The sequence below is a fragment of the Hypanus sabinus genome, chromosome 10, assembly GCF_030144855.1.
Source record: "Hypanus sabinus isolate sHypSab1 chromosome 10, sHypSab1.hap1, whole genome shotgun sequence".
In the NCBI taxonomy this organism is placed as follows: domain Eukaryota; kingdom Metazoa; phylum Chordata; class Chondrichthyes; order Myliobatiformes; family Dasyatidae; genus Hypanus; species Hypanus sabinus.
In genome coordinates, this window is record NC_082715.1 from 25076204 (window position 1) to 25100587 (window position 24384).

General features: G+C 44.6%; 1 protein-coding gene across 2 annotated transcripts in view; it reads right to left on the reverse strand.

Moving 5' to 3' along the window:
* Positions 1-4084: 4084 nt before the first annotated feature.
* The window catches only part of echdc1 (enoyl CoA hydratase domain containing 1), a 43179-nt gene continuing 22879 nt past the window's right edge, over positions 4085-24384 (reverse strand). The window contains exons 4-6 of one of the 2 annotated variants that reach the window (XM_059981523.1): positions 22749-22801; positions 21481-21561; positions 4085-5232 (exon numbers count right to left, since the gene is read on the reverse strand). In XM_059981523.1, coding sequence (XP_059837506.1) covers positions 4827-5232; positions 21481-21561; positions 22749-22801 — 540 coding nt within the window. In that variant the 3' untranslated portion in view covers positions 4085-4826. Of the gene's footprint in view, positions 5233-21480; positions 21567-22748; positions 22802-24384 lie in introns of both variants that reach the window. The other variant, XM_059981524.1, reaches the window with a different exon arrangement.

Below are 24384 nucleotides of genomic sequence, written 5' to 3' on the forward strand. Positions count from 1 at the left end.
AAATGGTAACATCAAGAAATTTTGAAGTTTTTGACCCACTCCAGCTTTGATCCTTCAATAATCAGCTCCTTGGGCTTGCTGATATTGAGTGAGTTGTTGTTGGTCATCCAGATTTTCAATCTCGCTCCTATATACTGATTCAATACCACCTTTGATTTGGCCTATGACAATCATGTCTTCATGTCTTCAGCAACTTTAAGCACGGCATTAGAGTTGTGTTTAGCCTCAGTCATAAGAGTAAAGCATGTAGAGCAGGGGGATAAGCACAATGACTTGTGGTGCACCTATGCTGAGGGAGATCATGGAGGAGATGTTGTTGCCACTCCAAACTGACCAGGTCTGCAAGCAAGGAAATCCAAGGATCCAATTGCACAAGGAGATATTATGGCCAAGGCCTTGAAGATTATCAATTAGTTTTTTTTTGGGTATGATAGTGTTGAATGCCAAGCAGTAGTTGATAAAGATTCATACATCAGGATGCTCTTTATTGTCCAGATGTTCCAGGGTTGAGTGACGAGTCTATGAAATGGCATCTGCTGTGGACCTGTTGTGCTGATAAGCAAATTGGAGTGGATCCAAGTTACTTCTCAGGAAGGAGTTAAGTGTTTCATCACCATCCTCTCAAAGCACTTCACAATGGATGCAAGTACTACTAGTCAACAGTCATTGAGGCAGATTAGTACATTAAGTGAAAAAGGTTAAGTCAGAATATGATTAATGTATACAAAATTACAAATGATATGAAGGGAGGCTTCCTGCAGTCCAACTGATCAGATAAAGATAAAATTAGACAGATTTAGGGCAAGGAGCAAGAGATTTAGAAGATATCTGAAGGAGAGCCGTTACCCCACCTTGATTGTGGTGAGTACCTGGAATGTACTGCCTCAGACGGTGATGGAAATATTCTTACTGACAGAATTTAAGAAGTGCTAGACGAGGACTTGTATCACCAAGGATACAGAAATTGTGTTAGAAGAAATAACTAAAATGACTAAGTTCCCAATATTCAGTATAGACATGATGAACCCTAAGGTTTGTTTCCATGTCGAATGGCTCCACAATTTTTGCGCCATTCTTGAGAAAATGCTGGAGGCACTCAGCATGACAGACAGCATCCACAGAAAAAGGAATAGTTAACATTTCAAATCAATAACCAATCTATTTTGAGGAAAGAATTTTAAAAGCAATGAAATTACACTAAACTTATACCGATAACTGGCTGCTACATTATAACAAATCTCTTGGACTCTATATTTGATTTCTATATTTACAGTCAACTTTGTTTAGTCTTCCCCGCGTGGAAACTATTTTCCTACATCTCCTGGCAAGACATTTTTTCCACAACCTCAAGTTATTGAGTCTTTCCTGATCAGCATATTGTAATCAAGGGGAAGGAAATGGTAAAATAGGCTATGTGCAAGAGGGGGATGACAGAAGGGGGAGAAGGAAGAACAAATACAGAACAGGAGCCAGCTGGAACACATCAGCATTTTTGCAACCATTTTAAATCAGGCATTAGTAGGTTGTGAATGAATAAAGCAGACAAACAAAGAACTTGCTGTCCTTTGAACAGGCACATAACAAGCTAGGGTCTGCAAGGACAATCAAGGCCAGCTTTGTACACTCTTGCAAATCACATTTTGCTTGTTTAAAGACTTAGTAGAAGCTCAATGTGGTTGGAGCACTTGCAGCAAGCAAAGCATCCATGCCAGTAAAGTAACTTAGAACTGTGGCTGGTAGGCTGATAATTTATATTGTTTTCGTGTGCAATGAACTTCTACCACCATGATGCTAGGGATCAATGAATCTTAATTCTATCCTGTTACAAAACATTCTTTTGGAGTACCTATTTCTATCCCCACATCACACAATTGCCTTTGCTCTCACCATGTGCCATTCTCCAAAATCTCTCCCTCTTCTGATTTACAACTCTCAGTGAAGTCCTTTACCTCAACTTCAGTCTAAAGTGGCCAAACCTTTATCCTATGACTTGACGATCAATACGATTGAAAGAGTGCAGAAAGAAATTTACAAGGATGCTGTCAAGACTTTAGGACTTGTAGTGAAAGGTTGAACAGATTAGAACTTTGCTTCTTGGAGCATATGAAAATGAGGGGAGACTTGATAGAGATATGTAAAATTATGAGGGGTATAGATAGGGAAAAAGTCTGCTTGCATTTACCACCAAGGCTGAGTGAGACTAGAACTAGAGGTCATGCAGACTTCTTCACTTCAGAGGGTAGTGAGAGTGTGGAATGAGCTGCCAGTGGAAGTGGAGGATGTGGGTTCAATTTCAACATTTTAGAGAGACTTGTATATGTACATACACGGTTCGAGAGCTATGAAGGGCTATGATCTGAGTGCAGGACAATGGGACTAGGCAAAATAGTACTTCAGCATGGACTATATGGGTGGAAGGGCCTGTTTCTGTGACTTTATTCTAAGTAGGGAAACAGACCATCAGAATCTAAAGTAGGAAGCACTTAAAAAAAACTTTAAAAAAGTCTCAGAGCTACCTGGACTATTCCTCATTCCACCCTGTCTCTTGCAAAAAGGCTATCCCCTTCTCACAATTCCTCTGTCTCTGCCGCATCTGCTCTCAGGATGAGGCTTTTCATTCCAGGATGAAGGAAAGGTCTTCCTTTTTTAAAATAAGGGGCTTCCCTTCTTCCACCATCAACTCTGCTCTCAAATGCATCTCTCCCATTTCCCGTACATCTGCCCTCACCCCATCCGCCCGCCACCCCACTCGGGATAGGGTTCCCCTTGTCCTCACCTATCATTCCACCAGCCTCCAGGTCCAACGTATAATTCTCTGTAACTTCTGCCACCTCCAATGGGATCCCACTACCAAACATATCTTTCCCTCCCCCTCTTTCTGCTTTCCACAGGGATCGCTCCCTATGCAACTCCCTTGTCCACTCATCCCCCCCATCCCTTCCCACCGATCTCCCTCCTGGCACTTATCCTTGTAAGCGGAACAAATGCTACACCTGCCCTTACACTTCCTCCCTCACCACCATTCAGGGCCACAGACAGTCCTTCCGGGTGAGGCTTCACTTCACATGTGAGTCGGCTGGTGTGGTATACTGCATCCAGTGCTCCTGGTGTGGCCTTTTATATATTGGTGAGACCTGATGCAGACTGGGAGACCGTTTCGCTAAACACCTACGCTCTGTCTGCCAGAGAAAGCAGGATCTCCCAGTGGCCACACATTTTAATTCCACGTCCCATTCCCATTCTGATATGTCTATCCATGGCCTGCTCTACAGTCAAGATGAAGCCACACTCAGGCTGGAGGAACAATACCTTATATACCAGCTGGGTAGCCTCCAACCTGATGGCATGGACATTGATTTCTCTAACTTCCGTTAATGCCCCTCCCCTTCTTACCCCATCCCTGATATACTTAGTTTTTTTTCTCTCTACCCATCACGTTGCCTGTTCTCCATCTCCCTCTGGTGCTCCCCTCCCCCGTTCTTTCTCCTTAGGCCTCCCGTCCTATGATCCTTTCCCTTCTCTAGCTCTGTATCCCTCTTGCCAATCACCTGTCTGGCTCCCAGCTTCACCCCACCTGCTCCGGTCTTCTATCATTTCGCATTTTCCCCTCCCCCTCCTACTTTCAAATCTCTTACTATCTGTCCTTTCAGTTAGTCTTGACGAAGGGTCTTGGCCCGAAACGTCGACTGTGCTTCTGCCTATAGACGCTGCCTGGCCTGCTGCGTTCCACCAGCATTTTGTGTGCGTTGCTTGAATTTCCAGCATCTGCAGATTTCCTCGTGTTTGCCTTAAAAAAAGCTTCAGACTTTAGTAATCTGAAATGAAATCAGAAGGTGTGGAAAATACTTCTCCAGAATAGAAAGAAAGAAACAAGTTATCATTTCAGCTTAATAATTTTTTTTGGTCAGTGGTGGCAATGCTTGCATTTTGCCATTCTCAAAGAAGCAAAACACTCTTTGCACTATTGCAAAGTATTTTCCTAGCATGTGTGTAATGGAATGCGGTATAGCTATGCATATCCTTTTTAAAATTCAAAACAGATGAGCTGTGCTTCAAGTTCAAGAGCAGTAAACAACATCACAAATGATACCAATATTGGTTTATTATTATCAAAACTGAGTAATAAAGGGACCAAGTTAACACTGTAGGACTATTCACCAACAAGAAATGTATTATGGAATTATTCTATGATTACTGTACATTTTAGATTGAGAGACAGAATAAATAACTTCCATTTGTACAGTGTCTTAGACATCTTCAGAAGACCCAAGAGCATTTTGTAAGCAATTGGTTGTTAAATTGCAGTTAGCTTTCATTGCAAATTGGATTATTGGTTGTACCAGATAGAGCAAGTAGTGTATTTAAAAACTAAAATGCTATTTACTATCCTAACCAGTACTAAGTTCCGTTCATGCGTCACCTACATTAGCTCCCAGTTAAATAACCAACCACTTCTTTGCACATTAATGATTCTGATAAAGTGGCATCAAGGACTGCCTAAGTATTCCTCTGGGAAGGTCATATGCCTTGACATCTATGCATGTGGCCGAGTTATATTTTCAGAACCAGAATCAAAATTAGGTTCATTATGATTGCATGTAGTGAAATTTGTTTTGTGGCAACAGTATGATGCAAGACATTAAAACATTTAATAACATTCTTGGATTGTTTCACAATGTTAAAGACACTATACAAACGGCAGTTGCTGAGAAAAATTGTAAACGTTGTACCATTCAGCACTTGATAATGCAACACAGCAATACACTGCAAACTAACTCTACTCGACAGATGGGCTGATGCATTCCGAACAGTTTAATTCATCTGCACTACTTATGTTTGATTCTTTCAGCCAAAGCTTTCAGATTTACAGGGGAGCCCCAGAGAGTACCAAATATAATCTTCTCATTTCTCAGTGATTCTTCTTGCGACAGTTCCCTCCCTGAAACTACAACATTTTTAATGGCTCTAACAACTTGTGAAGATCCCCTGACGTATTCATTCAGCCAATTGTGAGCCTCCTTAAAGGAACTCTCCTCATCCGGGGATTCTAAAATTTCATCAACCAACCCAATATTCTGTGCCGTTTCAGGATCCACATGCTGGGCACTGCTCAACAGTTTAAGAGCATTCCGATATCCAATCAGTTTAATCAGCCTAGTAGCTCCGCCCCATCCTGGCACCAATCCCATGAGCTTGTGAACAAAGCGAATCTCACTTCCTGGTGTCATGAGCCTGTTAAAACACAACAAGCAAATGTAAACATGAGTCAATCAGCTCCTAGCAGAGCACCTGCTGGTTACAAAGAGCATAAAGCATAAAAGAAACATTCAATCTAGTTTTAAATTTCAGAGCCATCTTCTCACTAAAGGGAATACAGGTGGCCCGTTTTTCGAACATTCACTTCACGACAGCTTGCTGTTACGAAAGACCTACATTAGTACCTGTTTTCGCTAACCGAAAGGATTTTTGCTTTTACCAAAAAAAGATGCCTGCTTTATCCGTGTGTTTACCCCGAAAAAGACTACCATGAGTGTGAAGCCTTGTGCCTGCAGTTGTGTGTGCATGCATGTACGTGCCTATACGTGTACGTGCATATGCATGCAAGTGCCAATTTTTTTCTCCAGATCTATTTTGGCTCACTATCTTCCCAATTTTGATAAGTGAAACTACACTGTACGTACAATATTTCTACTTTATATAGGCTGTATATTTATCATTTCATTCCTTTTACTATGTGTTATTTTAGGTTTTGTCTTACTTGGTATGATTTGGTAGGTTATTTTTTTGTGTCTGGGAATGCTCAAAAAATTTTCCCATATAAATAATGGTAATCGCTTCTTCGCTGTATGACATTGCGGCTTACAAACGGTTTCATAGGAATGCTCTACCTTTGGATAGCAGGGGAATCCTGTAACAAAATTTTTCTAAATGGAACAGAGCTGTAAGCCATACACCACTGATGAAAGAACAAATGTAATAAACTATTCATTTAGCAGAAGTATTACTTTTAAGAAAGCTAATCGACCCCTCATGACAGTGCTGGTAAATAATTCTGTGCATCAGTAATGTAGGATCATTATGTGCCGAGTCGTATGACATAGACGATCATGGCCCCATGACCATGACTGCACTTGGCAAATTTTTTTCTACCAAAGAGGTTTACCATTGCCTTCTTCTGGGAAGTGTCTTTACAAGACGGGTTACCCCAGGCATCATCAACTCTCTTCATAGAAACATAGAAAATAGGTGCAGGAGTAGGCCATTTGGCCCTTTAAGCCTGCACCGCCATTCAGTATGATCATGGCTGATCATCCAACTCAGAACCCTGTACCTGCTTTCTCTCCATACCCCCTGATCCCTTTAGCCACAAGGGCAATATCTAACTTTCTCTTAAATATAGCCAATGAACCGGCCTCAACTCTTTCCTGTGGCAGAGAATTCCACAGATTCACCACACTCTGTGTGAAGAAGTTTTTCCTCATCTCGGCCCTAAAAGGCTTCCCTTTTATCCTTAAACTGTGACCCCTCGTTCTGGACTTCCTCAACATCGGAAACAATCTTCCTGCATCTAGCCTGTCCAATCCCTTTAGAATTTTATACGTTTCAATAAGATCCCCCCTCAATCTTCTAAATTCCAGTGAGTATAAGCCTAGTCGATCCAGTCTTTCTTCATATGAAAGTCCTGCCATCCCAGGAATCAATCTGGTGAACCTTCTCTGTACTCCCTCTATGGCAAGAATGTCTTTCCTCAGATTAGGGGACCAAAACTGCACACAATATTCTAGGTGTGGTCTCATCAAGGCCTTGTACAACTGCAGTAGAACCTCCCTGCTCCTGTACTTAAATCCTTTAGCTATGAATGCCAACATACCATTTGCCTTTTTCACCACCTGCTGTACCTGCATGCCCACCTTCAATGACTGGTGTACAATGAGACCCAAGTCTCGTTGCATCTCCCCTTTACCTAATCGGCCACCATTCAGATAATAATCTGTTTTCCTGTTCTTGCAACCAAAGTGGATAACCTCACATTTATCCACATTAAATTGCATCTGCCATGAATTTGCCCACTCACCTAACCTATCCAAGTCACCCTGCATCCTCCTCACAGCTAACACCACCGCCCAGCTTCGTGTCATCCGCAAACTTGGAGATGCTGCATTTAATTCCCTCATCTAAATCATTAATATATATTGTAAACAACTGGGGTCCCAGCACTGAGCCTTGCGGTACCCCACTAGTCACTGCCTGCCATTCTGAAAAGGTCCCGTTTACTCCCACTCTTTGCTTCCTGTCTGCCAACCAATTCACTATCCACATCAATACCATACCCCCAATACCGTGTGTTTTAAGTTTGCACACTAATCTCCTGTGTGGGACCTTGTCAAAAGCCTTTTGAAAATCTCAATATACCACATCCACTGGCTCTCTCCTATCCACTCTACTAGTTACATCTTCAAAAAATTCTATAAGATTCGTCAGACATGATTTTCCTTTCCATGCTGACTTTGTCCGATGATTTCACCTCTTTTCAAATGTGCTGTTATCACATCTTTGATAACCGACTCTAGCATTTTCCCCACCACCAATGTCTGACTAACCAGTCTATAATTCCCTGGTTTCTCTCTCCCTCCTTTTTTAAAAAGTGGGGTTACATTAGCCACCCTCCAATCCTCAGGAACTAATCCAGAATCTAAGGAGTTTTGAAAAATTACCACTAATGCATCCACTATTTCTTGGGGTACTTCCTTAAGCACTCTGGGATGCAGACCATCTGGCCCTGGGGATTTATCTGCCTTTAATCCCTTCAATTTACCTAACACCACTTCCCTACTAACATGTATTTCCCTCAGTTCCTCCATCTCACTAGACCCTTGGTCCCTTACTATTTCCGAAAGATTATTTATGTCCTCCTTAGTGAAGACAGAACCAAAGTAGTTACTCAATTGGTCTGCCTTGTCTTTGTTCCCTATGATCAATTCACCTGTTTCTGACTGTAAAGGACCTACATTTGTCTTGACCAATCTTCTTCTTTACACATATCTATAAAAGCTTTTACAGTCAGTTTTTATGTTCCTTGCCAGCTTTCTCTCATAAATGAGATGGTCTGTCTGGCACAAGCCACTGCGTAACTAGGATTTGTGATATGCGCCACCTGCTCCAAAGTCTTCACGTGACCCTGATCAGGGGAACAAGCAGGTGCTACACCTTGTCCAAGGGTGACCTGCAGGCTAGCAGAGGGAAGAAACGCCTTCCGCCTCCTTTTGCAGAGATTTATCTCCACCCCACCACCCTGAGTAATACCGCAAGGAGCAGACAAGGATAACAACTTTCCTGTTCTTTGAAATAATGGATGAAAGTCAGGACCTAAGTCCTTTGTTTCAGGATGCATCTGAAAGACAGTGCAGCATTCCTCTCCTATCACATCAGAGTCCCAGCTTTTATACTACAGTCTTTGGCTTCATCCTGTGGCGGCTCATTTCCTAGCGTATGCGAACCGACTCACAATTAGATAGCCTACGGGGGTTTGCGAGCACAGAGCTTTGGAGCCTCTTCGCCATGGGGGGCCGGTTGACAGAGGCTTAAAAGTGAGGCTGAAGTTTTCGAATAAAGTTTTTCCTTCGACTGCAGTTACCGACTCCGTGTCGTAATTTTAGCGCTGTCTGTAGCACACCGCTACAATTGGTGACCCCGACGGTCCAAACGATTTTTGGACCAGAAATGACCGACGCCGCCTCTGTTCATGCGGTTTCGTTGACACTGCCGGGTTTCTGGACACAGCGCCCGGACCTATGGTTCCAGCAAGCCGAAGCCCAATTCCACGTTCGCCGGATCACCTCAGAAGACACCCGCTACTACTACGTGGTGGGCTCCCTCGACCAGGACACAGCTGCCCAGGTCGCGGAGTTCGTACAGTCGCCCCCGGCAGACGGCAAGTACACGGAATTCAAAGCCCTGCTCCTCAGGACTTTCGGACTCTCACGGCGCGAGCGGGCTGCCCGTTTACTGCACCTGGATGGCTTGGGCGACAGACCTCCATCGGCTTTAATGAACGAGATGTTGTCTCTGGCCGAGGGACACACAGGCCTCATGTTTGAGCAGGCATTCCTGGAGCAGCTGCCCGAGGACATACGCCTGCTGCTGTCCGACGCGGATTTCAGTGACCCCCGGAAGGTGGCAGCCCGGGCGGACTTGCTGTGGAACGCCAAAAAGGTGAGCGGGGCGTCCATCGCACAGATCTCCCAGCCACGCTCCCGGCAGCAAACCAGTCCAGGCCTGGCCGCAGAGCCCACTAACCCCCGGCCCAATGACCACTGGTGCTTCTACCACCAGCGGTGGGGCGCAGAAGCCCGCCGTTGCCGCCCGCCCTGCAAGTTCCCGGGAAACGCCAGGGCCAGCCGCCGCTGATGGCTACGGCGGCTGGCCATCGGGATAGCCTCCTGTATGTGTGGGATAGCAGGTCGGGACGCCGCTTTTTGGTCGATACTGGGGCTGAGGTCAGCGTTTTACCTCCGACAAGTTACGACACTCGCAGCAGGGCACCGGGTCCCCCCCTGAGGGCCGTGAATGGCAGCACAGTAAGGACCTATGGCACCCGTCAGGTGCAGCTACAGTTCGGCCCCAGCCAGTTCACGTGGGACTTCACACTGGCCGCCGTAGCCCAACCGCTTCTGGGTGCGGATTTTTTGCGGGCTCACAGCCTGCTGGTTGACCTGCCCAGGAAGAGACTGGTACACGCCGAGACCTTTCAGACGTTCTCCCTGGGCGCGGCCCAGTTGCCAGCCCCTCACCTCGGCTCCATCACGCTGTCCGACAACGACTTCACCAGGGTCCTGGCGGAGTTCCCATCGGTTCTGGCACCGCAGTTCACAGCAGCCATGCCCAGGCACGGCGTACAGCACCACATCCCGACACAGGGACCACCCCTCCATGCCCGTGCTCGGCGGCTTCCCCCGGACAAGCTCCGACTGGCGAAGGAGGAGTTCCAGAGAATGGAGGAATTGGGGATCATCCGGCGGTCCGACAGCCCCTGGGCTTCCCCCCTGCACATGGTGCCCAAAGCGACGGGGGGCTGGAGACCGTGCGGCGACTACCGCAGGCTGAACGAGGCTACCACACCGGACCGCTACCCTGTGCCGCACATTCAGGACTTTGCGGCAAACCTGCACGGCGCCCGGATCTTCTCCAAGGTCGACCTTGTCCGAGGGTACCATCAAATCCCGATGCATCCTGACGACGTCCCCAAGACGGCTCTCATCACCCCGTTTGGCCTCTTTGAGTTCCTCCGCATGCCGTTCGGCCTGAAGAATGCCGCACAGACGTTCCAGCGGTTAATGGATGCGGTGGGACGGGACCTGGACTTCGCGTTCATCTATTTGGATGACATCCTCATAGCCAGCGGCAGTCGTCAGGAGCATCTGTCCCACCTCCGTCAACTCTGCGCCCGACTGAGTGAGTACGGTCTTACAATCAACCCTGCCAAATGCCAGTTCGGACTTGATACCATTGACTTCCTGGGCCACAGGATTACTAAAGACGGGGCAACCCCTCTGCCCGCTAAGGTAGATGCGGTCCGCCACTTCCCCCGACCCACCACGGTCAAAGGCCTTCAGGAATTCGTAGGTATGGTCAATTTCTACCGCCGCTTCCTCCCTTCAGCTGCCCGGATCATGCGCCCCCTGTTCGCCCTGATGTCGGGTCCGAGCAAGGACATTACCTGGGACGAGGAGTCCGCCGCCGCTTTCGTTCAAACGAAAGAAGCTTTGGCTGACGCCGCAATGCTAGTACATCCCAGAATGGACACCCCTACCGCCCTCACAGTGGACGCATCAAACACGGCAGTCGGTGGGGTGCTGGAGCAGCTCATCGCAGGTCGCTGGCAACCCCTGGCGTTTTTCAGCAAACACCTGCGGCCACCCGAGCTCAAGTACAGTGCTTTTGACCGGGAACTGTTGGCGCTCTACCTGGCAATCCGGCATTTCAGGTACTTCCTAGAAGGTCGGCCCTTCACCGCGTTCACGGACCACAAACCGCTTACCTTTGCGTTTACGAAAGCATCCGACCCCTGGTCATCCCGCCAGCAACGCCACCTGTCCTACATCTCTGAATACACAACGGATGTCCGGCACGTCTCGGGTAAGGACAATGTCGTGGCGGATGCGCTCTCTCGCCCTACCGTTCATGCCCTTTCCCAAGGGGTAGACTTTGAGGCACTGGCAGAGGCACAGCAGGTAGATGAGGAGATTCCGAGTTACAGGACTGCAGTCTCTGGTTTGCAGCTCCAGGACCTCCCCGTGGGCCCAGGTGAGAGGACCCTGCTCTGTGACGTCGCCACCAACCAGCCCCGTCCGGTCGTCCCCGCAGCCTGGCGGCGACGTGTTTTCGACTCCATTCATAACTTGGCGCATCCCTCCATCCGGACAACTGTCCGGATGGTTTCCAGCAGGTTCGTTTGGCACGGACTCCGCAAACAGGTCAGTGAATGGGCCCGGACGTGCATGCACTGCCAGACGGCCAAGGTGCAGCGGCACACCAAAGCCCCACCGCAGCAGTTCCATCCCGCCCACCGGCGTTTCGACCACATTCATGTGGATATCGTGGGCCCCCTGCCAGTGTCGCGCGGAGCGCGTTACCTCCTGACTATCGTGGACCGGTTCACAAGATGGCCAGAGGCGGTCCCGCTCACCGACACCACCTCCGAATCTTGCGCCCGAGCCCTGATCGCCACCTGGATATCCCGCTTTGGTGTACCAGCCCACATTACCTCCGACAGAGGCGCCCAGTTCACCTCCAGCCTGTGGTCAGCTATGGCCAGCCTTTTGGGGACTCAGCTGCACCACACCACTGCCTACCACCCACAGTCGAACGGGCTAGTGGAGCGTTTCCACCGTCACCTGAAGTCGGCCCTCATGGCCCGCCTGCGAGGAGCCAACTGGGCGGACGAGCTTCCCTGGGTCCTTCTCGGCATCCGCACAGCGCCCAAGGACGACCTGCACGCCTCGTCGGCCGAGTTGGTATACGGCGCGCCCCTGGCCGTCCCCGGGGAGTTCCTACCAGCCCCGAGGGGGCAAGAGGAAGAACCCGCTGCAGTCCTGGGCAGACTTCGCGAGAAGCTCGGTAACCTGGCCCCCATACCCACTTCACAGCATGGGCGGCACCCGACCTGCGTACCCAAAGACCTACGGAACTGTAAGTTTGTGTTTGTACGAAGGGGCGGGCATCGGCCACCGCTGCAGCGGCCATACGAGGGGCCGTTTACGGTGCTCCGGAACAACGGGTCCACGTTCGTGCTGGACGTTGGGGGGAAGGAGGAGGTTTTCACGGTGGACCGCCTCAAGCCGGCCCATGTGGACCTGGCGCAACCGGCCGAGTTTCCGGCGCCTCGGCGCAGAGGCCGACCTCCCAAGCAGGTTCTGGCCCAGGCTGTGGACATTGGGGGGTGTATCGCCGGTTCTGGGGGGGGGTTATGTGGCGGCTCATTTCCTAGCGTATGCGAACCGACTCACAATTAGATAGCCTACGGGGGTTTGCGAGCACAGAGCTTTGGAGCCTCTTCGCCATGGGGGGCCGGTTGACAGAGGCTTAAAAGTGAGGCTGAAGTTTTCGAATAAAGTTTTTCCTTCGACTGCAGTTACCGACTCCGTGTCGTAATTTTAGCGCTGTCTGTAGCACACCGCTACAATCCCACAATTTTCTGACTGAAATCTGTAAATGCCATGTACTTAGCCACAGCTGTAAGCAGAGTTGAATCTGGGGCACCTTTTTAAAAAAAAATGCAATTGATTGCATTCTCTCTCTGAAATAGACACACACATACCCCCTTACAGAAATAGGCTCAGCCTATCAAGTCTGCTCTGCCATCAATCTGCCCTCAACCCCATTCTCCCGCCTTCTCCTTGTAACTTTTGATGCCTTTACTAATCAAGAACCTATCAACCTCCACTTTAAATATACCCAATAACTTGGCATCCAAATTCACCTGTAGCAATGAATTCCAGATTCACCACAATCTGGCTAAAGAAATCCACCAAATTTCTATTCTTTCTACTTGTGGCTGCACCCTCTGGCTCTAGGGTCTCCCACTAGTGGAAACATCCTCTTCCATATACTCTACCTAGGCCTTTCAATATTTGGTAGGTTTCAATGAGATCCCCTTTCATTCTTCTGAACTCCAGTGAGTACAGGCTGAGAGCCATCAAATGCTCCTCATACATTAATTCCCTGGATTGTTCTTGTAAACCTTGTTCTGGACCTTCTCCAATGTTAGCACATCATTTTTTCAATGCAAGATCCAAAAAGTTAGTTCTAATCATAAAAAATATCAAATTAAGTAACAATAATGCATCTGTTTTTCCAAACTGCTAGATAATCAACAATATACACATTCAACTCTCTCCTAAGTTTGGAAAGCTGGTCTCTATATCTGCACTGAGCTATTAAGATAGATCACAGAATTATTATTGTGCAGTATTTTTGTTTACAATAATGTTAGTCCCACACGTTTTATAATGTTATTGCAATTTTAGTGTCAAAACTCATGACATTCTTCTAAGCAGTCTTTTCCAGTGGCAATGACTTTAATGGAAGATCAATTTTGCTTTTTATTAACTGAATTTACTTAACCATGGTGCAAGTGTAACCAAATTCACTGCTACATTTACCTTGCTACAAATCAATAAGACTTTTATGTAATAAGCTACTCACTGTTTTGCATGCACAACTGTCCACCTTAATGGTGAACCTTTTTACTGACTGGTGATAAACACTGAAAATTTACAAACCAGTGAAATTTTCCACTGGTCAGTTTTTGTCTCCTCCTTAGAAACATAGAAAATCTACGGCACAATACGGGCTCTTTGGCCCACAAAGCTGTGCCAAACATCTACTTCCTTTAGAAACTACCTAGGGTTTCCTATAGCCCTCTATTTTTCTAAGCTCCATGCACCTATCCAGGAGACTCTTAAAAGACCCTATTGTTTCTGCCTCCACCACCACTGCCAGCAGCCCATTCCACACACTCACCACTCTCTGCGTAAAAAAACTTATCCCTGACATCTCCCCGTACCTACTTCCAAGCACCTTAAAACCATGCCCTCTCATGTTATTCTTGCCACCAAAAAACAACTATCTGGGTAACCCAAGACAAGAAAAAGAAAACATTTTAAATTCATATTTACATAAATTTTATTGTTATGCATTTCCCAACCAATTCTACCCAATATTCATCCTTTTTGTAAAACCATTAACAATTCCCATTAACTTAATAGCTGAACACGTTTATGATGAGTGGGGAATGTCTAAAGAGCTGAGAGGCAACTTTTCCCCCCTGCCTCCACAACACAGGGTAGTTAGTTAATGGTACAAGTAGTCAGAGGATGTGACCACAGTGTTTAAAAAGGTGAACAGGGAAAGAACATAGCCCGATTCTGTGCTGTATAACTTTATGGCCTTCTAAGATACAGTTATGTAACATCTTCCAGCAGGCCATTAAAACACATCACAATCAATGAAGGTCTTCTTTTTATCACTGTGATCTTTGATGTCGACCTTTAGAAAACAGTCTTGGTTTAATGTTTCATCCAGATACTGAGATCTGGGACACTGCAGCATATTCTCAGAACTGCAATGATGACTCAGCCCAAATTTACTTCTGCTCAAATTTCAGAAGCAGAACCTGAAATGCATCATTCAGAGTCAGGCAAAGGTTTAACTAACCAAATCAGTAACCTACACAAGAAACCGTTGTGCAGTCATCTGCATCCAGTTCACGTTGGGTATACAGAGAGAATAGGGATTTGCTCTATTTGTCCCATGTGCATTGGAACATCGAAACATACCGCAAAATGTGTCATTTCATCAATAACCAACAAGTATGAATATCCGCTGGGGGCAGCCTGCAAGAATTGCTGTGCTTGTGGCACCAACATAGTATGCCCAAAACTCACTAATCCTAATCTGTACGTCTTTGGAATGTGGGAAGGCAATACAATTCCCTTACAGGCAGTGCCCGGAATTGAACCCTAATCGCTGGCACCATAATAACGCTACACTAACCACTATGTTACCATCCTGCGCTAACCACTATGTTACTGTGCCACCCCTGACCTGATGTAGTTTAGGTCAAATAAATGAAAATTAAAAAAACATTGAATAGTTTGTGCCCAAAGTTAATACAAAAAACTATTTCAGCATGTTTTCCTCTTGACCTCATCACAAAATTTCTACCCGACTCTTCCCAAAGTAGCAACAAGGTAGCATGGCCAGAGGAGCACATACAGAAGTTGCTGACCAGGTAGATCACAACAGAAAAGACAAAAGCCATGATTTTATCCTTAAGCTAACTGCACTATATAACAATGATGGCGCATCGTATTCCATTTCCAAAATAAATACCAAATACAATGTTCAATAAACAGCCTCTATTTTGGTACACACTCATCAAGATCCAAAATCTACACAATAGTAAACCCAAGAGCTTCTGCAGATGCTGGAAATCCAGAGCAACAGACACAAAATGCTAAAACTCAGCAAGTCAGGCAGCATCTACAGAGATAACTAAACCTTCAATGTTTTGGGCAGAGATGCAAAGAAAAGGGGAAGAAGCCAGATTAAGGTGGGGAGAGGGGAAGGAGTGGAAGCTAGAAGGTGATAGGCAAAGCCAGGAGGGTGGAGGAAGGCAGATTAAATAAGAAGCTTGGTGATAGGTGGAAAAGTTAAAGAACTGGAGAGAAAGCAATGTGATAGGAGGGGAACATGGACCATAGGAGAAAGGAAAGGAGGACCACTGGGGGAGGTGATAGACAGGTGAGAAAAAGCAGCATGAGTGGGCAATTGAAGGATAGGGAAGGGGGGGGGGACATTGTATATTCATCCCTCCCCACTAATCTCACTCCTGGGACTTAACCCTGCAAGTAGAAGAAATGCTACATGTCCATTCAGAGCCCCAAACAGTCCTTCCAGGCAAGGCAACACTTCACCTATGAATCTGTTGGGGTTTTCTACTACATCCAGTGCTCCTAATGCAACCTTGAGACCCAGCATAGTGTAGTCTTTGTCAAGCACCTTTACTCCATCAACAAAAGCCGGATTTCCCAGTGGCCAACCATTTTAATACCAATCCCCATTCCATGGCTTCCTCTACTGCCATGAGGAGGCTACTCTCAGGTTGGAGGAGCAATGCATCATATTCCTTCCGAGTAGTTTCCAATCTGATGGCATGAACATCAACTTATCCATCTTATGATAATTTCTTCCCCTCCCTCTCCCTTAGACCACAAGATAAAGGAACAGAATTAGATCATTTAGCTCATCGAGTCTGCTCCACCATTTCATCATGGCTGATCCAATTTTCCACCCAGCCTCAATTTCCTGCCTTCTTCCCATAAACCTCTCTGCCCTGACCAATCAAGAATCTATCAACTTTTGCCTTAAATGGGTAATCAATAGACAATAGGTGCAGAAGTAGACCATTCGGCCCCTCGAGTCTGCACCGCCATTCTGAGATCATGGCTGATCATTCACTATCAATACCCAGTTCCTGCCTTGTCCCCATATCCCTTGATTCCCCTATCCATTAGATATCTATCCAGCTCCTTCTTGAAAGCATCCAGAGAATTGGCCTCCACCGTCTTCCGAGGCAGTGCATTCCACACCTCCACAACTCTCTGGGAGAAGAAGCTCTTCCTCAACTCTGTTTTAAATAACTGACCTCTTATTCTCAATCCATGCCCTCTGGTACTGGACTCTCCCAACATCTGGAACATATTTCCTGCCTCAATCCTATCAAATCCTTTAATTATCTTAAACGTTTCAATCAGATCCCCTCTCAATCTCCTCAATTCCAGCGTGTACAAGCCCAATCTCTCCAATCTCTCTGCGTAAGACAGCCCTGCCATCCCAGGAATCAACCTAGTGAACCTACGCTGCACTTCCTCAATTGCCAGAATGTCCTTCCTTAAACCTGAAGACCAAAACTGTACACAATATTCCAGGTGTGGTCTCACCAGGGCCCTGTACAAATGCAAAAGAACATCCTTGCTCTTGTATTCAATTCCCCTTGTAACAAAGGCCAACATTCCATTTGCCCTCTTCACTGCCTGTTGCACTTGCTCATTCACTTTCATTGACTGGTGAACTAGGACTCCTAGGTCTCTTTGCATTTCTCCCTTACCTAACTCGACACCGTTCAGACAATACTCTGCCCTCTTGTTCCAGCTTCCAAATTGGATAACTCCACATTTATTCACATTGAATGACATCTGCCAAGTATCTGCCCACTCACTCAGCCTATCCAAGTCTCCCTGTATTCTCCTAACGTCCTCTTCGCATGTCACACTGATGGGAAAAATCATGGGAGATTTTAACATGCAAGTCGAATGGGAAAATTCAGGTTATAAATGGATCTCAAGAGAGTGAGCCTGTTGAATGCCTAAGAGATAGCTTTTTAGAGCAGTTTGTTGTTGACCCTACTAGGGATCAGCAATACTGAGGTGATTAGGGAGCTTAAGGTAAAAGAACCCTTAGGAACCAGTGATCACAATATGATTGAGTTCAACTTGAAATTTGATAGGGAGAAAGTAAAGTCTGATGTAGCAGTATTTCAGTGGAGTAAGGGAAATAACAGTGGGATGACAGAGGAGTTGGCCAAAGTAAATTGGAAGGAGCTGCTGGCAGGGATGTCAGCAGAGCAGCAATGGCATGCATTTCTGGGAAAAATGAGGAAGGTGCAGGACATTTGTATTCGAAAAATGAAGAAATATTCAAATGGTAAATTAGTACAACCATGGCTGACAAGGAAAGTCAAAGCCATTGAAAAAGCAAAAGAAATGTCATACAACAAAGCAAAAATTAGTGGGAAGATAGAGCATTGGGAAGTTTTTAAAACCTACAGAGAGCAACTAAATAAAAATCATTAGAAGGAAAAAGATTAAATATGAAAGCAAACTAGCAAATAATATCAAAGTGGATAGTACAAGTTTTTTTCTATTAAGTTAATAATGAAGGAAAAATGAGAGTGGATATAGGACTGCTAGAAAATGAGGCAGGAGAAATAATAACTGGGGACAAGGAGATGGCTAATGAATTAACTAAGTATTTTGCATCAGTCTTCACTGTGGAAGACACTAGCAGTATGTCTGATGTTGTAATGTGTGAAGGCAGAGAAGTGGTTGCAGTTACATTAGAAGAGAGAAGGTGCTCAAAAAGCTGAAAGATCTAAAGGTACATAAGTCACCCAGACCAGAGGAACTGCATCCTAGGATTCTGAAAGAGGTAGTGTTAGAGATTGTGGTGGCATTCGAAACAACCTTTCAAAAATCACTGGACTCTGGCATGATGCCAGAGAATTGGAAAATTGTAAATGTTACTCCACTATTTTGAGGAAGACAGCAGAAAGGAAATTATAGACCAGTTAGCCTGACCTCAGTGGTTGGGAAGATGTTAGAGTCAATTGCTAAGAATGAAGTGATGGAGTACTTGGTGAAACAGGACAAGATAGGACAAAGTCAGCATGGTTTTCTTAAGGAAAAATCCTGCCTGACGAATCTATTGGAATTCTGAGGAGATTACAAGTAGGATAGATAAAGGGGATGCAGTGGATGTTGTAAATTTGGACTTTCAGAAGACCTTTGACAAGGTGCCACACGAGGCTGCTTACAAAGTTAAGAGCCCATGGTATTACAGGAAAATTACTAACATGGTTAGAGCATTGGCTGATTGGTAGGAGGCAGCAAGTGGGAATGAAAGGATTATTTTCTGGTTGGCTGTCAGTGACTAGTGGTATTCCACAGGGATTGGTGTTGGGACCACTTCTTTTTATGCTGTATATAAATGATCTAGATGATGGAATAGATGGTTTTATTGCCAAGTTTGCAGATGATATGAAGATGGGTGGAAGGACAGGTAGTGTTGAGGAAACAGGTAGGATGTAGAAGGACTTAGACAAATTATGAAAATGGGCAAGAAAGTGGCAAATGAAATACAATGTTGGAAAATGCACAGTCATGCACTTCGTTAGTACAAACAAATGTATGGACTATTTTCTTAATGGGGAGAAAATCCAGGAATCTGAGATGCAGAGGACTTGTGAGTCCTTGTGCAGAACATCCTGAAGGTTGAGTCGGTGGGGAGGAAGGCAAATGCCATGTTAACCATTTCAAGAGGTCTAGAATACAAGATTAAGGATGTGAAGCAGAGGCTTTATAAGGCACTGGTGAGACCTCACCTTGAGAATTGTGAACAGTTTTGGGCTCCTCATCTTAGAAAAGATGTGCTGGCATTGGTGAGGTCCAGAGGTTCACAAGGATGATTCCAGGAATGAAAGGGGTATCATATGAGGAACATTTGATGGATCTGGGTCCGTACTTGCTGGAATTCAGAAGGATGAGGGGAAGATCTCATTGAAACCTTTTGAATGTTCCAAGTCCCAGACAGAGTAGAGATGGAAAGGATGTTTCCCATGATGGAGAGTCTAGGACAAGAGGGCACAGCCTCACTGTAGAGGGGCACCCTTTCAAAATAGAGATGTGGAAAAATTTCTTTAGCCGAAGTGTGGTGAATTCGTGGAATACGTTGCCACATGCAGCTGTGGAGGCCAGGTCGTTGGGTGTACTTAAAGCAGAGATTGATAGGTTCTTGAATGGACATAGCATCAAAGGTTATGGGGAGAAGGCTGGGAATTGGGGTCAAGGAGGAGTTAAAAAAAAGTATCAGCCATGATTGAATGGTAGAGCAGACTCGATGGGCCAGATGGCCTAATTCTGCTCCTATGTGTTATGATCTTATCATCTAAATATACATAAATACTTGGCCTCCACGGCTGCCTGTGGCAGAGATTTCCATAGATTCACCACTCTCTAGCTAAAAAAATTCCTCATCTCAGTTCTGAAAGGACCGCTCTATTCTGAGGGTGTGTCTTCTGGTCTTCAGACTCTTCCACCATAAGAAACATCCTTTCCACTTCCACTCTATCAAGACCTTTCATCACTCAATAGGGTTTCAATGAGAGCACCCCTTAGTCTTCTGACATCTAGTGAATACATGCCTAGAGCCATCAAAACCCTCTTCATATGTCAAGCCATTCAAGCCTGGAATGTTTTTCACAAACCTCCTTTGACCCTTTCCAGTTTTGCCACATCCTTTCTAAGATAAGCAGTCCGAAACGGCTCATAATACAGAGGCCTCACCAATGTTTCTCCAATTTCCTAGCCTGGCTATCCTCTTTTTGCTATTTTCTATCTTTTTCTATTTACCTCACCTGCCTATCACACCCATAACAAGAAGGTGCCCTTTCTCTTTGTTCTCCCACAGACATTCTCCTCTCCAATCAGATTCTTTCTCCTTCAGCCCTTTAACTTTTCCACCTTCTCACTTCATTCCCCTCCGCCCCCCATGCACCTGGCTTCACCTTATCTTCCCACCACCTTCTTATTCTGGTATCTTTCCCCTTCCTTTCTAGTCCTGGTGAAGGGTTTCAGCCCGAAAACATCAATGGTTTATACAGTTCCATAGATGTTGCCTGACCTGCTGAGTTCCTCTTGCATTTTATGTATCTCTGGATTTCTAGAATCTGCATAATCTCTTCTGTCTACCCACTAGTAGTCTTTTTGACCAATATCCCTCATTTAATGTTCCTATTAAAACCTCTATGTTGTTACTCTTTATGATGCTATTCTTTCTGTTGTTTAATTTTCTTCCACTCCTACAGTCCTTAGAACCCTATACTTCAAGGGATTTGAGCGCATGCGCACACTCATTCCCTGCACCACATAATGGACCCCAAACTCTGAAGTGTCACCTTCCACAATACCTGTCATTTTGATCTACACAAAAAGTTTGCACAATTGGTAAACAGGACGGCAAAACTTTTTACAGTAGATCTCCATATTTTAATTTCAAAGTATTCTGTCAACGCAGCTTCTTTTACAAGATCTCTGCATAAAATAAGCTCACCTAAATTGTCTAGCTGCTGGATCTCAAAAATATATTTTACTTTTTTGAAAATAATTGCTATAGGCCGTCAGCAATTGACAATATGACATCGCCTTCCACTTGCTTCAATTACAAAACCAGCAAAGTTATAAAAACAAACACAGAAATCTTATGGCATAGGAGCCTTTCAGCTTCTTGTGCTAGCTTCCTATCAGCTTTCTCTCACAACTGCCAAAATAGGCAATATAATAGAAAAATATCTCCAAGATGAACAATTCCAGCTTGTCAATTTAAACTGGAATCTGGGGAATCATGAAAGAATTCATCAAACATTTCTACAAAATAGTATGGTATTAGTATCTTAGTTCAAGAGTAAAAAGCCCAAAAGGATTTTTGAAATTTGCTTTTACAATTAAAAGTATTGGAGCAGTAATTCAGTTAGCCAATGTAGTTGATGCTTCATACTACCAAGTTAGAAAATGTACAAGTTGCTTTTCACTTTTACTTCCTGAGGGCACTATTGAATACCCCTTCCCCCCCCCCTCCACTTACCTGAAATCACAGGCTGTAGCTACTTCTGCTCCTCCTCCTAGTGCCTTCCCTTGAACTAAAGCGACACTGATCAGAGGTAGTCTGCACTGGGAATGTTAGAAAGGTTAATAGACTTCTGAGCCATCAGCGTCCAAAATCAACTGAGCATAAAAATATAACTTTCCAGAGTGCAATAATTTTGTTTTATACCCTGTTTAAGACTAGCAGGATAAAGAATTACTGAAATACAAGGCCACAAAAATTAAATTTAAAGTTTATTCACAATTAAAGTAAGTTTTTAGTAAACACAAAGTACACTGCAGATGCTGTGGTCAAATAAACACGTACAAAAGCTGGATGAACTCAGCAGGTTGGGCCAGTGTCCAGGTCCCTCCACCCTCACACCCCCACCTTCTTTATGGGGCCCCTGCCCCCTCTTTCTTCAGTCCTGACGAAGGGTCTCAGCCCGAAACGTTGACTGCTCATTTCAACAGATGCTGCCCGACCTGCTGAGTTCATCCAGCTTGCTTGTATGGGTTAAAGCAAGCTTTTGTTGTACACAATTTTACATATCAGAGTCCTTGCTCTCATCTAAAAAGAAAAAAATTAGGAAGTCAAGAGAATAGTTACTGTATTACATATGGATAACTGGGGAGACAGGCAATTAAATTAGGTGAGAAGCCGATGAGACAGGGAGTCAAGGAATCCGAAAACCAAGGGATTTCACATTTGAGTTCTACATGCACATACAGAAAACCTAGTTACAGAAACAGAAGAAAATTTGACATTTGAAAAATGCACTCTTTAGAACTTCCAATGAACTTGTTCAAGAACCTTTGGCTCAAGTTGTCTGTCTATCTGGAGATATAGTGCAAGAGAGACTGTACTAGCAGTGCTGACCTGTAATCCAACTGTTTAACTCTAATCACAGGACAATTTACAATGACCGATTAACAAAACAACCAGTACACCTTTGGACTGTGGGAAGAAATCAGCGTGTCCAGTGGAAACCCACATGCACACAGGAATAAAGTACCAATATTTTTTTTTAAACAAAAGATGGGGAAATTGAACTCCGAACTCCAAACCTTGAGCTGTAAAAGTATCATGCTAACTGCTACGCTACTCCAGCAACAGAATAAACTAAACCAAGTGGAGTTCCAAGACTGGCTGGTTTAATTAAAAAGCTTCAAGATTTCAATTTCATACAACTTCAAATAAAACCTATAACTCAGAATTGCAAAAGTCAACAAAACTATCAACTGTGTTATTTTTAATAATTTCAGTACCTCAGAAGTCTTGTCAAAGTGTTCTGCATGAACATGCACATTTTCAACCCGTCCTGGAAGAAAATAGCAAATGCTTTCATTTCTGACTAATACGAGTCAGAATTTGGTAAATTTTATTGCCACTTACTTTGTACCGTTCATTTATAAACTCACTAAACTACTCACAAAATTAGTATGACTGAAGTATGCAAGGCAATATCCATCACTGATTTTTCTAAAGTAAATGTTGACCAGAAATAGCAGAACCATATGTTTTAAATATTTTAACCCAAATTTTCCATTCATTGCATTAAGCATTATCAAAAATTACGTAAGTGATGGGCGAGCATTTTTGTCTACAAATATCAAGACTGTTCAAAAAGCAATTATTTTTGAAAATACTTATCCAATACTTGTAATAAAATAAAATCAATACTTAATAAAAATGTTAACTAGTTCTTATATTACACCATATTTTTGTATTAGCGACTTTCAGCAGAATAATGACACATACAGGCAGCCCCCGGGTTACGAACAAGTTCCATTCCTGAGTCCATCTAAGTCAGATTTGTACGCAAGTCGAAACATCTGGTATTATTTAGCGTCAGTTAGTCAAATGTTTATATTTTACCTTTCTATGCATATAAAACACTTAAGAAACATATGTATTCCAATAATTAAACCACTGCATTGCTTAGTAATAACTGTAGCTTTCATCGGGGGAGGGCGTTTCATGTGCTCCATTATTCTCACTTTATCCTTTAAAATTGTTCCGATCGTTGACGGACTGTAGCCTAACGCTTTGCCAATGACGTTTCACCTCTTTCCAAACGCTTTATGTCCACTTTATTTTCAATTGCAAACACTTCCCATCAATGGAACAGAAACACTGTGGGCGGCAGGTCCCAACCTCCGCCGGCTCCTTAGGACCACAGCACTGAATTCCCTAGGTCCTAAAGTCCACCGCACTGAGACAGGTTAAATGGGACAAGTGGGGGTTGTGCTGCATTTGGGTACCGTATTTGATCCTCCACAATATTCCTTGAGGGAATTTAAACTAAAGGTGGCAGTGTTTTTGTTTTATGAAGTCGAGTTGTGAGCTCGACATCAACCCAACACGGATGGTACAGGAGTCACTGGATCGACATCAACACAGCACAGGAGCTGTCTGTCACTGGATCAAACTCCGGAACCTCTGTTCTTGAGCCCGGTGCTAAACTCACTGTGCCACCGGCTGACCGGAACAGGGTAGAGGGGGGCCAGGGTCAGGGTGAATCTTGCTAAGAAAAATTTAAGCCAAATACAAAGTTACACACTCAACACAGTGTCAACGGCAATGACTTAAAATGGCGGACGGCATTCTCCTTCCTTGGTTCGTAAGTACGAGTTGTCTGTCAGTCGAATGTTTGTAACTCAGGGACTACCTGTAATTCAGAGGGTAACTATTCTTCATGGTGTTATACTTAGAAATATCAAATTTAAACATAGTAAGGTAATAAGCAAATACACTGAATATAGCAAATGCAGTTTTAACATAAGCAGATGTTATGTCACACATTTTGAAAAAAAGGGTTTGAAACATATCCTGAAGCTTTAAATTCTCCAGACAGCCAAGAATGAGGCAATTCTGGATGCAAGGATGGGAAAAACACTCTTT